We start from the raw sequence: 16,675 nt of genomic DNA on the forward strand, positions 1-16,675 counted from the left end.
GGGAAGAGCAGAGAGAGAAGGAGACACAGAATCTAAAGTAGGCTCCAGGCTCTGAGCTGTCAGCACAGAGCCTGACGTGGGGCTCAAACTCATGAACTGTGAGATCATGACCTGAGCCGAAGTCAGACACGTAACCGACTGAGCCAGCCAGATGCCCCTATACAATGGAGTATTATTCAGCCATTAAAAACAATGAAATCTTGGGGCGCCTGGGTGGCGCAGTCGGTTAAGCGTCCGACTTCAGCCAGGTCACGATCTCGCGGTCCGTGAGTTCGAGCCCCGCGTCGGGCTCTGGGCTGATGGCTCAGAGCCTGGAGCCTGTTTCCGATTCTGTGTCTCCCTCTCTCTCTGCCCCTCCCCCGTTCATACTCTGTCTCTCTCTGTCCCAAAAATAAATAAATGTTGAAAAAAAATTAAAAAAAAAAAAAAAACAATGAAATCTTGCCATTTATAATGACATTAATGAAACTAGAGTATATTATGCTAAGTGAAATAAGCCAGTCAGAGAAAGACAAATACCATATGATTTCACTCATACATGTAATTTAAGAAGCAGAACAGGGGCGCCTGGGTGGCGCAGTTGGTTAAGCATCCGACTTCAGCCAGGTCACGATCTTGCGGTCCGTGAGTTCGAGCCCTGCGTCGGGCTCTGGGCTGATGGCTCAGAGCCTGGAGCCTGTTTCCGATTCTGTGTGTCCCTCTCTCTCTGCCCCTCCCCCGTTCATGCTCTGTCTCTCTCTGTCCCAAAAATAAATAAACGTTGAAAAAAAATTAAAAAAAAAAAAAGAAGCAGAACAGATAAACATAGGGGAAGGGAAGGAAAAGTAAAATAAAATAAAAACATAGAGGGAGTCAAACCATAAGAGACTCTTAACTATGGAGAACAAACTAAGGGTTGCTGGGGGAAATGTGTGTGTGGGGGGGATGGCCTAAATGGGTGATGGGCATTAAGAAGGGCACTTGTTGTGATGAGCACTGGCTGTTATATGTAAGTGATTAATCACTAAATTCCATTCCTGAAACCAGTACTACACTATATTTTAACTAACTAATTTAAATAAAATCTTGGGAAAAAAAGGTTATTTCTAGGTATTTTATTCTCTCGGATGTACTTATAAATAAGATTGGTTTCTTAATTTCTTTTTCTGATAGCTTGTTATAACTATAAAGAAAAACAACATATTTCTATATATTGATTTTGTAGCCTGCAACTTTACTGAACTCATTTATTAAATCTAATAGTATTTTGGTAGAGTCTTTATGTTTTTATTTTCTTTTTAAAAAAATTTTAATGTTTATTTTTGAATGAGAGAAAGCACAAACAGGGGGAAGGGCAGAGAGAGAGGGAGACAGACTCTGAAGCAGGCTCCAGGCTCTGAGCTGTCAGCTCAAAGCCCAGTGCAGGGCTTGAACTCACAAACCATGAGATCATGACCTGAGCTGAAGTTGGACACAATGGACTAAGCCACCCAGGTGCCCCAATGGTTTTCCATATATAGTATCATGTCATCTGCAAATGGTAACGATTTTACTTCTTCTTTTCCAATTTGCAAGCCTTTTATTTCCTTTTTTTTTCCTTTCCCCTAATTGCCATGACTACGACTTCTGATACAGTGTTGAATAAAAGTGGTGAGAGTGGGCCTCTTTCCCTGTTCCTGATCTTCCAGGAAAGCTTTTGGCTTTTCACTGTTGAGCATATTTTAGCTATAGGTTTGTTATATATGACCTTCTTATTATGTTGAGGTATGGACCCTTTATACCCACTTTACTGAGAGGTTTTTTTTTTTATCATAAATGGACATTGAATGTTATCAAATGCTTCTACATCTACTGAGATGATCATATGAATTTTATCCTTCATTTTGTTAATGTGGTACAACAGGTTGATATATTTATGGGTGTTGAAACATTCTTGTATCCCTGGAATAAATTTCACTTGATCATGGTATATGATCATCTTAATGTATTGTTGAATTCAGTGCTAATATTTTGAGAATTTTGGCATTTATGTTCTTTAGGGGCAGTGGCCTGTGATTTCTCTTTTCTTTCTTTCTTTCTTTCTTTCTTTCTTTCTTTCTTTCTTTCTTTCTTTCTTTCTCTCCCTCCATCTCTCTTTTCTCTTCTCTTCTCTTCTCCTCTTTTCTTTTCTTTTCTTTTCTTCTTTCTTTACCTTCTCTGGTTTTGGCATCAGGGTAGTACTCATTTCATAAAGTGAGTTTGAAAGTGTTCATTCCTTTAATTTTCTGGAAGAGTTTGAGAAGTATAGGTATTAAATCTTCTCTGAATGTTTGGTAGAATTCACCAGTAAAGCTATCTAGTCTTGGACTTTTTTGGGAGGTTTTTGACTACTAATTCAATATATTCACTATTAACTGATATATTCATATTTTCTGTATTTTCCTGATTCACTCTTGAAAGATTGTATGTTTGTAGGAATGTATCCACTTCTTCTAGTTTGTCCAGTTTGTTGGCATATAATTATTCACAATAGTCTTATTCTTGGTATTTTTTGTGGTATCAGTTGTAAGTTTTTTCATTTCTGATTTTATTTGAGTTTTCTTTTTTTTCCTCATGGTAAGTCTAGCTAAATGTTTGTCAATTTTTGTTTATCTTTTTAAAGAACCAGCTCTTACTTTTATTGATCTTTTATATTATCTTTTTAGTATCTATTTTACTTATATCTGCTCTGATCTTTATTATTTCCTTCTTTCTACTAACTTTAGACTTCACTTTTTCTTCTTTTATTCCTTTAGGTGCAAAATTAAATAGTTTATTTGAGATTTTTCTTGTTTTTTTTGTGTTGTCTTGTTTTGTTTTTTGGTTTTTGGTTTTTGTTGAGGTAGGCCTGTACTGCTATGAATTGCCTCTTAGAAATACTTGCTGCATCCCATAGATTTTGGTGTGTCATATATCCGTTTCCCTTTGTCTCTTGGTATTTTAAAAATTTCTCTGATTTCTTTGTTACCTCTGTGGTTGTTTAGTAGTATGCTGTTTAATCTCCGCATATTTGCGAGTTTTCTTTTCTTATAATTAATTTCTAGTTTCATACCATTCAGTGTTCATGCTTGGTACGATTTCGGTCTTCCTAAATTTAATGCTGGTTTTAGCACGGGAGTGGGAGAATGTCATGATCACTTGCACTTGTTGGCCCCAGCTAGGGAGTGGAGCAGGGCTGCAAACACCCATGCTCACAGTCTTTAGCAAGGGACTGGGAGAACGTTGTGACAGCTGACGCTCATGGGCCCCAGCCAGTGAAGGCAGGGGTGCCACCGCCATTCACCCCCACCAGCCTTAGCAAGGCAGCAGGATGGCACTGAGTCTGCACATACTCTCCTGTGCTAGTGGGGTGGGGAGAGAGTGCAAAACTGACAGCTGCCAGTGCCTCCATCTCCGCAGAGAGTCCCAGCTACCCCTGCCCCTTCAACAAATCCTTTAAGATTAGCAAGTGAATCTCCTTCACCTGTAGTCTAGGTGCTTTTCAAACTGCTGCTTTTGTGGTAGGTCCCAACATGAGTGAGATTGCAGGTGAGGCTTTCAATAAGAGAATCTTGGCTTCCCACAGCCCTTTGTATTCCTTGGATGCAAACCCTGTTGGTTTTCCTACCCATCTGGATGTGGACCTTTCATCCTTTGTTATAGAGAAATAGTTCTGCTAGTTTTCAGTTCTTTTTTAGAGGGAATAGTTCCATACATAGCTGCAGGTTTGGTGTGTTTGTGGGAAGAGAGGAGTTCAGGATTTTCCTATGCCCTATCTTGGACCCCCCCACCCCCACCCCATACTAACTATATTGATGAACCATTCCACCACCCACCAAGCTGTACCTGGAGTTTTTTATACTTTCAACTCGCTCACTTCCATATTTAATTGATTATCACATGCATAATATTTCTTGTGTTGCTCTTCCTCTCTTTGTTTCTTGCCAGAGCTTCTAGTTACTAACTCTCACATGGAGAACTAGTTATCTCCTGTTTATCCTCTTTTCTACTTACCCCCCAATCTGTCACATACAATTATAGAAATTTCACACAGATTACCTTATGCCATTTCTTATCATCTTTTAATGGCCTATATTGCTTATAAGAGAAAGCATAAATTCTCTAACACAACATGGTACACATTACCTCCGTGGTCTGGCACTTGCCTGCTGTCCATCTTCATCACATGAGAATTCCTCACTAATGCCACGTGCTCTACCAAAGCCCAAATTGTTTAATTCCCTGATTGTTTCCTATTATATCTTATGTTTTTTTTTTAATTTTTTAACGTTTATTTATTTTTGAGACAGAGAGAGACAGAGCATGAACAGGGGAGGGGCAGAGAGAGAGGGAGACACAGAACCGGAAACAGGCTCCAGGCTCTGAGCAGTCAGCACAGAGCCCGACGCGGGGCTCGAACTCACGGACCGTGAGATCATGACCTGAGCCGAAGTCGGACTCTTAACGGACCAAGCCACCCAGGCACCCCTATATCTTATGTTTTTATGCTGTTCTCTTAGGATGGAATACTCTTCCTTCCTAATCTTCTGATAAAGTGCAACTCATCTTTCAAGATCTTCCTTGCATATATGTGCTTAGACAGTGTCTCAGGTCTGTTAAGCAGTAATTATCTCTCTATCCTTTTGGTCATTCTTGTGCTCAGCTATATATTGTGACCTTTATATACATGTCTGTCATAAGCAATCAAATATGTGACCTATTTGGAAGAATATACTCTTTATTTTTATATTTATAGCACTACACTATTTTGACATGTAATATACACTCTCTATTATATTAACTATTTGCACTTATTATCTGCTTTTTTCTTGTTTGTTTAGTTTTTTGTATATGTTTACATTGTTTCTGTTTTGTTTGCTACTGTGTTTGAATGCCTAGAATAATGAGTAGTACATGGTAAGTATTCAGTAAATATGTATTGAATGGATGAATTAATTCAACAAAATATAGTTATAGAAATTTATCAGGACACTCCCAATGGTTCATATTTATATGTAGAGAGAAACAATGTATATGCATATGTGTGTATATATATATATATATATATATATATATATACATATATATAAGTACATAGTATATAACATATCATATGGTTATATATCACATATATGATTATGTATTTATATTATGATTTAATTATAGGATTTCTTGCGTTAGAGTGAATTATAGAGTCATCCATCACCTCTGGTAGAGAAATGAGTCTTAGTAAACTTAGAGAGCAAGAATGGGCCCAAGAGAATGGTGAAAAGGAGAGACAAGGAAAATGCTGAATTTCTGTGTAGAGGTAGAATTTGAAATGGAAAGAATGGGAAGCACTTTTAACGGGTTGGAGCCAGTTTAAACTAGACTGTTGACTTTGACTTGGTTATAAAATTTGTTACAATCACTGATTTTCTTTTTTATTATATCATTCGTATGGTGCTTTGTATGTTGGATGACTGCTCTGTTTATATGGTGAATGTTGTCTTGCCTGCTGTTGAATAGCTAGTGCAGCAGGCCTGTAATGCACACATCGTCAGGTTCCAGGACTGTGCCTGTGTACAGGGTTGCAGTTGGGGGAATTCTTGATAGAGTTTCTGCCCTGGAGGCTGTGCAGCAAATCACTGGATAATTGTCGGCACCATGGCAATCCCTGCGCTGGAAGACTTCCATGGTCATATTGTTTGGCTACTGCTTCAGATCTTGTAGCTGTGGACAGTGTCTATGAGAATGTCACTTTACGATACCTCAAGAGAATGTACAATTTCCACCATTTCCGGTGAAATGCTCCAGCTTGGGTTTATTTAGAAATAATGAAGCAACATTGAATTAGATCAGTCATAAGGGTACCACAGAGGTTGCTGCATTTAAGTACCAGAATTGTTTCCACCATTGAAAGTGTCCTTTTCCTTTTAAAAACTCTGTGTTGTTTGCATGTGTTTTGGAATAATTAATAATGATCTTTAAAAAAAACCTATAAAGATACAAAAACAGTATTTTTCTGAGTATAATGCCTCTAAGATTTTACTTAATTTTAATATTTTTCTATGAATATTTATAATTTAAATTTTTAAATTTTAGGCTTAAATTTATAATATTCATTTGCTATTTGCCAAACATACTGAAATCCTAGGGCACTTGAAAAGCTGATGGTTGCAATAAGAAAGTGTTCAAATTGAATTTTGAATAAATATTTGTTATTTTTGAATAAATATTTGTTGAATAAATAAACTTGGGATACTTCTGGAAAATCTGAGGTTTAAGGTTATGATAGCATACTTCATACATAGGCCAGTGGTTTTTAACCTTTTGGAGGTTATAGAATCTTTTGAAAGTTCAATAGATTATAGATTTTCTCTCATTATCTCAAAACACAAAACAGAAACAATAAGAAAATCCTTAAGCCCATACATAGGCCCTATGGCACAGGTGACATGGATCAGAAAAGTTTTATTACATAAGTTTGCTAGCTCCCAGACACCAGGGGAACTGTGTTCTTTATTCAAGATTACTTAAAAAAATTAATAACAGTTACTACTGGATCCAATTTCTTGCCTGGTGTGTGATATCATAGAGCGTATAGTCCAGAGATATATGCAGATAACTAAAAGAAGTGTTGGGTACTAATAGAGAAATTAGAAAGTCCATTTAATCCAAAAGGCTGTGTCTGGTGTAGGGGTTGGATAGTGCCTATACATTGAGATCTGGAAAATGAGGGGAAGTTATGTTTTGTCAGGTCATCTGAGAGGCTCAGAGTGTTGTAAGCACAGGGAAAGACAATATCAATGGCCTTAGGTGAGATAGAACATTGAGGGGCTAGGGGTTGGTTGGGAGGACAGTGGCAGTAGATGACGCTGAGATAGCAGTTAGATTACGCATTTTCTTAAAAATCAGGCTCAGGAGTTTATGCTTTTATTTAGTATATGGGAATGGATGACTTTAAAGGAAATCAGTGATATTAACAGATTTGCCTTTTAGAAAAATTACTGTCTCTGGGTAGTGAATTGGGGAAGAGGAAGAGAGGACAACTAATATACTTTGTCAATAATTCAGTGTGTGATAATGGTGGCTTGAGTTAGGGATGGAGAGATGGAGAAAAGATAGGACATTGGGTTTAAATGGACTTGAAGGTAAGGGAGAGGGAGGAGTCAAGAACAGTTCCTCAGTTTTTGTGGTTTTTGTCTTGGGCAACCCAGTGGATGATTGTGAAATACAGAAGTTAAGAGGAAGAGCAGGTAGGAGTGGGGCATAAAGGAAAGGAGAGTCCAAGTTTTAACACTGACTTTGAACTACCTGTGGGAAATCTTTGAGATGTCTGGGAAGAAGTTGAATATATGGGTCCAGAACTCAGAAGGAGGATTGGCCCATAAGGAAACATTTAGAATTCATCAGTAGTTCTTAAATTCTTTTCCACCTTAACACACTTGAGGAAGATGATAAAACTTTCCCACTCATGAAAGTAGCTCCATTTAGCAATGATTCTCATGTTATCTCCGAGAAAGCTCTTTACCCACGTGACTAGATGGTTCTCTTCATTCATGTCTGTGCTAATTAACCTGTGTTAATTATCAAAAAGACTGCCCCATACTACCCAAAAAATAACGTCCAGGCTGGTCACTCCCTATTCCATTTAAAAGACTTTATTGTTTTTCAAACCACTTATTGCCACCCAACACATAGATATTTATTTACTGGATTACTGTTCCTTCCATTATAATGTAACTCCCTGAGACAAAAATTTTGCCTTTTCTGTTTCTTAATCTGTTCACAAAGTCTAGAACATTCCTGGCACATATTAGGTCCCTAATTAGTTAATTAATTTAATTAGTTAAAATAAATATATAAATTAAAATAAGTTATTTTCAATATGATAGAGGATTATAATAGTATATCTGGATCAGAAGATGTGAAATTTGAAAAAAAAAACCTTTGTAAATATTTTTATTTAGCTCCCTGTACAAGGGATGACTTCCTGTACTCTGCCCCCATCCAGAGATTTGGGATTATTATTAGTGATACTAACTGGAGCCACGGGAGTTGATGTATTGTCTGGGAAGAATATATAGAGTAAGGAGAAAAGCAGTTAAAGGGTACGAGTGAGAAAGCACACTGTTCAGGGGGAAGGCAGATGATGAAAAATCCAGTAACAGTACAACATTAGCCAGAGGGGTAAGAACAAAACCAGAATATGTTAGATCAAGGAAGTTCAGAGGCAGTCTAAGAAAGAAAGTGGGGTAGCTAGTCTCAAATGCTGCTAGGAATGAAGGTCTAGAGAGAATTTCCTGTCTTTACAATAGTTAGTTCATGGATCACCCTGGCAAGTTGCAGTAGATGTGATGTTGGTCACTCCCTATTCCATTTAAAAGACTTTATTGTTTTTCAAACCACTTATTGCCACCCAACACATAGATATTTATTTACTGGATTACTGTTCCTTCCATTATAATGTAACTCCCTGAGACAAAAATTTTGCAAGGAAGCAAGGAAGTGAAATCAAGGAAGTGAAAATATCTAGAGTAGATAAAGATGAGACACTATGAGGTGTAGGGAAAGAAGGGTTAAGATGGAAAATACTTAAGTACATTTAAATGCTTATTGAAAAAGCTAGTAAGAGGAGAAGGTTGATGATATGAGAGATGAGGATAATCCATATTAAAAGGCTAAGAATATTGGAAAGGGTGTGTTTTTAAGACACCTGACAGGATTAGCCTTAGGTAAGAGAGACATATTTCTGTATTGTAGGACCAAACGGTATTGCTGAGTGTTTAGATTTGGTGATAGGAAGTTGAGACAGCAATAATCTAATGTTTTCTCCTTGGTGAAGTAAGGGAGAAGGTCATTTGCTGACAGCATTTAGAAGGTGAGTTTGAATGTTTGAGGAGATTGAATTTCTATAGAAAATGACAAAAAAGAGAGATGCCTAGGAAAACATGGGTGAATTTTCAGGCCAGGTGAGGCTGGGGATCAAGAATTGAAGTGATACCATCCCTCTAAGTTGCATAATTATCTTTACTAGCTATGAAAAGTAAGGCACAGAGAGTTAACAAAATTTGTCTAAAGTTACACATCCAGCCAGTGGCATACTTGAGTTTTGAACATAAAACTGAAGCCTGTCTGGCTACAGACACTTTAAAACATTAGACCATTTTGGTTAACAGCAGTATTCAGCAATCATTGCAAAATGGTGGAGTCTTTTCTTAGATCAGGCTCAACATAGACATTGGAGTGTCCGGTCAAAAGCCAAATTTAGATTAAAACTACCTTCTAATACTGTAAAGCCAATTGGGATGCGATCATATCAGGGGAATGATGCAGAGAGATGCTATATTCATATAAAGGGACACCAATTGTGTGGCAATCAGAAGCTGCTACATTTTGCAGAGGCGTGTGGGAGGAAAACAAGATTCAGTGATACAGTTGACCAAGAATGTGTACTCACAGTCTTTATACTAAGCAATTAGAGATAGAAGGATTAACCATGTACTTCAGGTATATAATAATCATTCTGACCAAGATTAGAGCGGATGACATCAGCAAGTGTTATAGAGAAGAGGCCTAAAAAGAGAAGAACCAATACCAGGGGAGAAACATTTGCTTTAGCTACATGGGTGTGGCTAAGGGCTTCACTAATTCTTTAGTGGATGGAGAAGTGAATAAAAAAATCATACTTAACATTGTTTATGGCTTGTATACTTGTAAGTGTGTGTCTATGTATATGTGCTTAAGATAACTCAAAATACTCATTTTTTATTTCATTAGGTTTAGTTTAAATTTAAAAATCTTTTCCTGCTTAGTTTCAATAAGGTTTTTGTATAAAGACCCTTTTAGATAATGTCCAATGTAAGTGTTTAAACAAGGTTACACTTAAGTTAATATACGTGGGTAAGTTACCTGCTTTTATTTTTAAACATAATTTTTTTCAATATATGAAGTTTATTGTCAAATTGGTTTCTTTTTTTCTTTTTTATTTTTTTAATGTTTGTTTATTTATTTATTTATTTATTTATTTATTTATTTTCAATATATGAAGTTTATTGTCAAATTGGTTTCCATACAACACCCAGTGCTCATCCCAAAAGGTGCCCTCCTCAATACCCATCACCCACCCTCCTCTCCCTCCCACCCCCCATCAACCCTCAGTTTGTTCTGTTTTTTTTTTGTTGTTTTTTTTTTTCAACGTTTATTTATTTTTTTGGGACAGAGAGAGACAGAGCATGAACGGGGGAGGGGCAGAGAGAGAGGGAGACACAGAATCGGAAACAGGCTCCAGGCTCTGAGCCATCAGCCCAGAGCCTGACGCGGGGCTCGAACTCCCGGACCGCGAGATCGTGACCTGGCTGAAGTCGGACGCTTAACCGACTGCGCCACCCAGGCGCCCCTTGTTCTCAGTTTTTAAGAGTCTCTTATGCTTTGGCTCTCTTCCACTCTAACCTCTTTTTTTTTTTCCTTCCCCTCCACCATGGGTTTCTGTTAAGTTTCTCAGGATCCACATAAGAGTATCTGTCTTTCTCTGTATGGCTTATTTCACTTTGCATAACACTCTCCAGTTCCATCCATGTTGCTACAAAGGGCCATATTTCATTCTTTCTCATTGCCACGTAGTACTCCAATGGAGTACACAATAAACATCATTTTTTAAAAGTTAGAAAGTCAATCTGTAGTATAACATTTGATGTAATATTTCGCAAGTGTTTAAAAAAAAACTCCACATGTAAAGATCTCTTACAAACTGATAAGAACTATACCATAATAATAGCTTCTCTGTAGAAGTATAAATGGCAAATAAATATGAAAAGAGAGAACTCCTGCTAGTAATCAAAGAAATTAAGCCCTAGTAAGTGTCATATGGTAGTGGAATTGTCCAAGCAAGGAATCCATTCCTTCAAAAATTTTTCTTAATGTTTTATTTTATATTTGAGAGAGAGAGAGAGAGAGAGAGAGAGAGAGAGAGAGAGAGAGAGAAAGAAACAGAGAGTGAGCAGGGGAGGTGCAGAGAGATGGAGACAGAATCTGAAGCAGGCTCCTGGCTCTGAGATGTCAGCACAGAGCCTGACGTGGGGCTCAAACTCAGGAGCAGTGAGATCATGACCTGAGCCAAAGTTGGACATTTAACAGACTGAGCCACCCAGGCACCCCTATTACTTTTTTTAAAAAGAGAGATGACTATATCAAACAAAAGGCAGACTGAAAGTGTATACTGGAAAAAATTTAAATGTGGATGTGTCATAAGTATGATACGTTTACCTTTTAAGTTAGCATGAATTGGAAAACTATAATTACTAATTTGCAGTGTGTCTTTTAGATTCCAATATTGTTTTTGTAAATATCAATTTGTACATTTTTCTGATAGATTCTATCTTGAGAAATGTTTAGAAATTGGTGACAGATTTATTAACTGAGATGTACATAGCACCATAGCAGAGGCATATTCCCATGCAGAGGACTGGCAGAGGCACACATTGTAATAAGAACCATGCAGATAGACATGGTTGCAGATGCATGGATTATTTTCCATGCAGAACCATGCAGATGAACCATGCAGATGAACCATGCAGATCTGACCCAAATTGTTAAACATAAAAACCTAGGTAACCTTGTGAATGCCTTAGATCTGAGGAGTCCCCCACAAGTCGGGTTGTGTCCCCAAAGAGGATCTATTAAATTTGGAGGGAAACACACTCCAGTTGGATCTGATAGCTGCCCAGTGCTCCTGCTCTCTTAGCAAATGTCATCATCCGTCTAAGAGACACACTGCAACCAGGATCCTTTTGGCTCATGCTCTAAGGGCACAATGAAAACATTGCTTGATTCTTAATTATAAGCAAAAGAAACCTGCTAACAGATTTAAGCAGAGAGATATTGAGGAGAATACTGGGCAGAGGTCTGGAGAACTAAGTTTAGAAACATGAAGGGATGATGAAGGTTAGAGAGCTCTCAGAACTCCAACTACATCCTACATAGGAGGAATCTAATGCAGACACCCAATCCTGGGTATTCCTACCTCCACAAATGCTGCCCTTGAAAAATGGATATTGCTGCCACACTCTACCACGCAAATGGATATACCAGTGTTTTGCATCTAAACCATCACGAGTTTCGATTCAAAATCTGGTGTTGATGTGGATAATGAACAAAGCTTTAACAGAGGAGGCTTTGGTCATTAGTATCTGATGTGTGGCTTCAAATTGTGGGAGGTTTGTTCTGCCTTCCACTAAAATTCATATGGTAGGGAATGCTCCACAAGTGTGACCAATTCATTTATTTTTTTAAAATAAAGTGACAGCCTGTTGAATAAACGGCAGATTAAAAACAAACATTGGGAAATGTTATTAAATGTTGAAAGAAATGTTTTAGGAAAGAAACCAAAACAAAAATTCACAGAATGCACGAAAAATACTAAATCCAAGTAAATTAAGAGGAATATAGTGTATAATAAAAAGTATGGGCTCTGAAGTGTCCTAGTTTTGGGTTCAAGACCAATTCTGCAACTTACTAACTTAATAGCTATTGCAGAAAACCACCCAATAACTGGGAAACTTATTTAAAGATTTTTTTTTTTTTGCTTCAGTTTTTTCACTTGTAAAACGGTATACAAAGCACATCAAAGGAAAGATGACTTAGAGAAAAATTCATGGGCTTAAACACATTCTAAAAAAAAGTAATGGAAATAGATGTCTTTAATTTAAGAAGTCAAGGGGCACCTGGGTGGCTCAGTCAGTTAAGGGCCGACTTCGGCTCAGGTCATGATCTCACTGTCTGTGAGTTCGAGCCCCGCGTCGGGCTCTGTGCTGACAGCTCAGAGCCTGGAGCCTGTTTCAGATTCTGTGTCTCCCTCTCTCTGACTCTCCCCCATTCATGCTCTGTCTCTCTCTGTCTCAAAAATAAGTAAACATTAAAAAAAAATAAAAAAAAAGATTTATAATTTAAGAAGTCAAGCACAGGAAAATAATCCCTAAAAAAGGAATTAATAAAGATAGAGAAATTAATGAGCTAGAAAATGTAAACCAGTAAAAATAATTGAATTGTTAAATAAAATGAAACTACTTAGAAAAGAAGAAATCTGAAATAGATTGGTTTTTATACTTTAATTTTTCAAGTTTATTGTAGTAGAATATAGAAAATGTATATATAGAAAATATAGTCACAGTTAAAAGGTAAATTGAAAGAACAAAATTTGCACATATGTTGAAAATGATTAATTTATTTAACAGAGTTTTAAAGACATGAAAAACTATAGTAAAAAATAAGTAAAAGATACAAACATACAATTTTCAAAAGAAAGAAAATGAATGAGAATTTGAGCACCCACCCCTAGTGAATAGCTTAGGCAAGAATCACCATTACAGAAACTGCCTTAAAACTTTTTTTATTCTGGCCAAGTGGGTTACATATATAGAAATCTGGATGTCAACCTAGGAAGCTTTCATGAAAGTATCCATCATTGAAAACTCTATGATATGGGAATTACGGGTATCTGATGACAAAACAGTTTATGATGAAGCTCTCTGCACTCCAAAGAGATTATCTCATTCAACAGTGCATGTGTTTAACCAACCTACAGAATAAACATTAACAAATACATTCATAATTTAAGAAACTGGGTGAAATAGATGAAATGAAACGAGCAAATTCAGATTAAATACACATAAAAGAAATATGTAAATATGGGGCTTTACTGTCTATATTGCTGTTTTATAGGCTTTGCATCATGGACCAAATTTGAGAGCAGTTATAAACATGTATCATAGACTAATCCATCGTGTTAAATATCGACTTGGTCTGTGGAGGACAAGACAAGTTATAAACTTTGTAGAGCTGGAGGAATGGATGGACAGAAAAAAATGTAAGTGATACAGTCATTTCTGATTTTATTTTAAATTTGGAATTCATTTAAATATTGAGGTTTTATACATAATTTACATATAATTACCCATAGACACCAAAGGAAAACCATGTTTTATGTTGCTGAAAGCTATTTGCATTTTATTTATTTTTTAAGTTTTTAATTTTTTTAATTTTCTATTTTTATTTTTTTAATTTATTAGGCACATCGTTTAATGTCTCCAATTCTCCCTTCAAACAATTTATCTAGTGAGTTATAACAGTTATCTCACAAAGAAGTCAAGATGATTAAATCATAAATAGGTACAAAAGGCCAAGAATAGTGCTTGGGAATATAAATTCTCAACACATATTAGGACTTTTCTCTTTATTAGTCAACTTTGTAGATCTTCTTTTTTAATTTTATTTTTTTATTTTTTAAAATTTACATCCAAATTAGTTAGCATATAGTGCAACAGTGATTTCAGGAGTAGATTCCTTAGTGCCCCTTATCCATTTAGCCCATCCCTCCTCCCACAACCCCTCCAGTAACCGTCAGTTTGTTCTCCATATTTATGAGTCTCTTCTGTTTTGTCCCCCTCCCTGATTTTATATTATTTTTGTTTCCCTTCCCTTATGTTCATCTGGTTTGTCTCTTACCATTCTCATATAAGTGAAGTCATATGATTTTTGTCTTTCTCTGACTAATTTCACTTAGCATAATACCCTCCAGTTCCATCCACGTAGTTGCCAATGGCAAAATTTCATTCTTTTTGATTTCTGAGTAATACTCCATTGTATATGTATAACACATCTTCTTTATCCATTCATTCATCAATGGACATTTGGGCTCTTTCCATACTTTGGCTATTGTTGATAGTGCTGGTATAAACATGGGGGTGCATGTGTCCCTTCAAAACAGCACACCTGTATCCCTTGGCTAAATGCCTAGTAGTGCAATTGCTGAGTTGTAGGGTAGTTCTATTTTTAGTTTTTTGAGGAACCTCCATACTGTTTTCCAGAGTGGCTGCACCAGCTTGTTTTCCCACCAACAATGCAAAAGAGATCCTCTTTCTCCACATCCTCGCCAACATCTGTTATCTGAGTTGTTCATTTTAGCCATTCTGACAGGTGTGAGGTGGTATCTCATTGTGGTTTTGATTTGTATTTCCCTGATGATGAGTGATGTTGAGCATTTTTTTATGTGTCAGTTGTCCATCTGGATGTCTTCTTTGGAGAAGTATCTATTCATGTCTTTTGCCCATTTCTTCACTGGATTATTTGTTTTTTGGGTGTTGAGTTTGATAAGTTCTTTGTAGATTTTGGATACTAACCCTTTATCTGATATGTCATTTGCAAATATCTTCTCGCATTCTGTCGGTTGCCTTTTAGTTTTGCTGATTGTTTCTTTCGCTGTGCAGAAGCTTTTTATTTTGATGAGGTCCCAGTAGTTCATTTTTGCTTTTGTTTCCCTTGCCTCTGGAGACGTGTTGAGTAATAAGTTGCTGCGGCCAAGATCAAAGAGGTTTTTGCCTACTTTCTCCTTGAGGATTTTGATGGCTTCCTGTCATACATTGAGGTCTTTCATCCATTTTGAGTTTATTTTTGTGTGTGGTGTAAGAAAGTGGTCCAGGTTCATTCTTCTGCATGTCACTGTCCAGTGTTCCCAGCACCACTTGCTGAAGAGACTGTCTTTATTCCACTGGATATTCTTTCCTGCTTTGTCAAAGATTAGTTGGCCATATGTTTGTGGGTCTATTTGTGGGTTCTCTATTCTGTTCCATTGATCTGAGTGTCTGTTCTTGTGCCAGTACCATATTGTCTTGATGATTACAGCTTTGTAGTATAGCTTGAAGTCTGGGATTGTGATGCCTCCTGCTTTGGTTTTCTTTTTCAAGATTGCTTTAGCTATTCGGGGTCTTTTCTGGTTCCATACAAATTTTAGGATTATTTGTTCTAGCTCTGTGAAGAATGCTGGTGTTACTTTGATAGGGATTACATTGAATATGTAGATTGCTTTGGGTGGTATCGAAGTTTTAACAATATTTGTTCTTCCTATCCAGGAGCACGGAATCTTTTTCCATTCTTTTGTGTCTTCTTCAATTTCTTTCATAAGCTTTCTATAGTTTTCAGTGTATAGATTTTTCACCTCTTTGGTTAGATTTATTCCTAGGTATTTTCTGTTTTTTTGTGCGACTGTAAATGGGATCGATTCCTTGATTTCTCTGTCACTTCATTGTTGGTGTATAGGAACACAACTGATTTCTGTGCATTGATTTTATATCCTGCAACTTTGCCGAATTCATGAATCAATTCTAGCAGTTTTTTGGTGGAATCTTTTGGGTTTTCCATATAGAGTATCATGTCATCTGCGAAGAGTGAAAGTTTGACCTCCTCCTGGCTGATTTGGATGCCTTTTATTTCTTTGTGTTGTCTGATTGCAGAGGCTAAGACTTCCAATACTATGTTGAAAAACAGTGATGAGAATGGACATCCCTGTCTTGTTCCTGACCTTAGGGGGAAAGCTCTCAGTTTTTCCCCATTGAGGATGATATTAGCATTGGGTTATTCATAGAGGTACGCTCCTTCTATCCCTACTTTCTTGAGGGTTTTTATCAAGAAAGGATGCTGTATTTTGTCAAATGCTTTCTCTGCATCTATTGAGAGGATCATATGGTACTTTTCCTTTCTTTTATTGATGTGATGATTCACATTAATTGTTTTGCGGATACTGAACCAGCCCTGCATCCCAGGTATAAATCTCACTTGGTCGTGGTGAATAATTTTTTTAATGTATTGTTGGAGCTGATTGGCTAATATTTGTTGAGGATTTTTGCATCCATGTTCATCAAAGAAATTGGTCTATAGTTCTGCT

General features: G+C 36.9%; 1 protein-coding gene across 3 annotated transcripts in view; it reads left to right on the forward strand.

Moving 5' to 3' along the window:
• IQCM (IQ motif containing M) overlaps positions 1–16,675 on the forward strand; it is a 468,312-nt gene that overhangs the window by 258,320 nt on the left and 193,317 nt on the right. For all 3 annotated transcript variants that reach the window (XM_045466083.1, XM_045466099.1, XM_045466092.1), the window contains exon 11: positions 13,678–13,822. In XM_045466083.1, coding sequence (XP_045322039.1) covers positions 13,678–13,822 — 145 coding nt within the window. The remainder of the gene's footprint in view (positions 1–13,677; positions 13,823–16,675) is intronic.

The sequence above is a fragment of the Leopardus geoffroyi genome, chromosome B1, assembly GCF_018350155.1.
Source record: "Leopardus geoffroyi isolate Oge1 chromosome B1, O.geoffroyi_Oge1_pat1.0, whole genome shotgun sequence".
In the NCBI taxonomy this organism is placed as follows: domain Eukaryota; kingdom Metazoa; phylum Chordata; class Mammalia; order Carnivora; family Felidae; genus Leopardus; species Leopardus geoffroyi.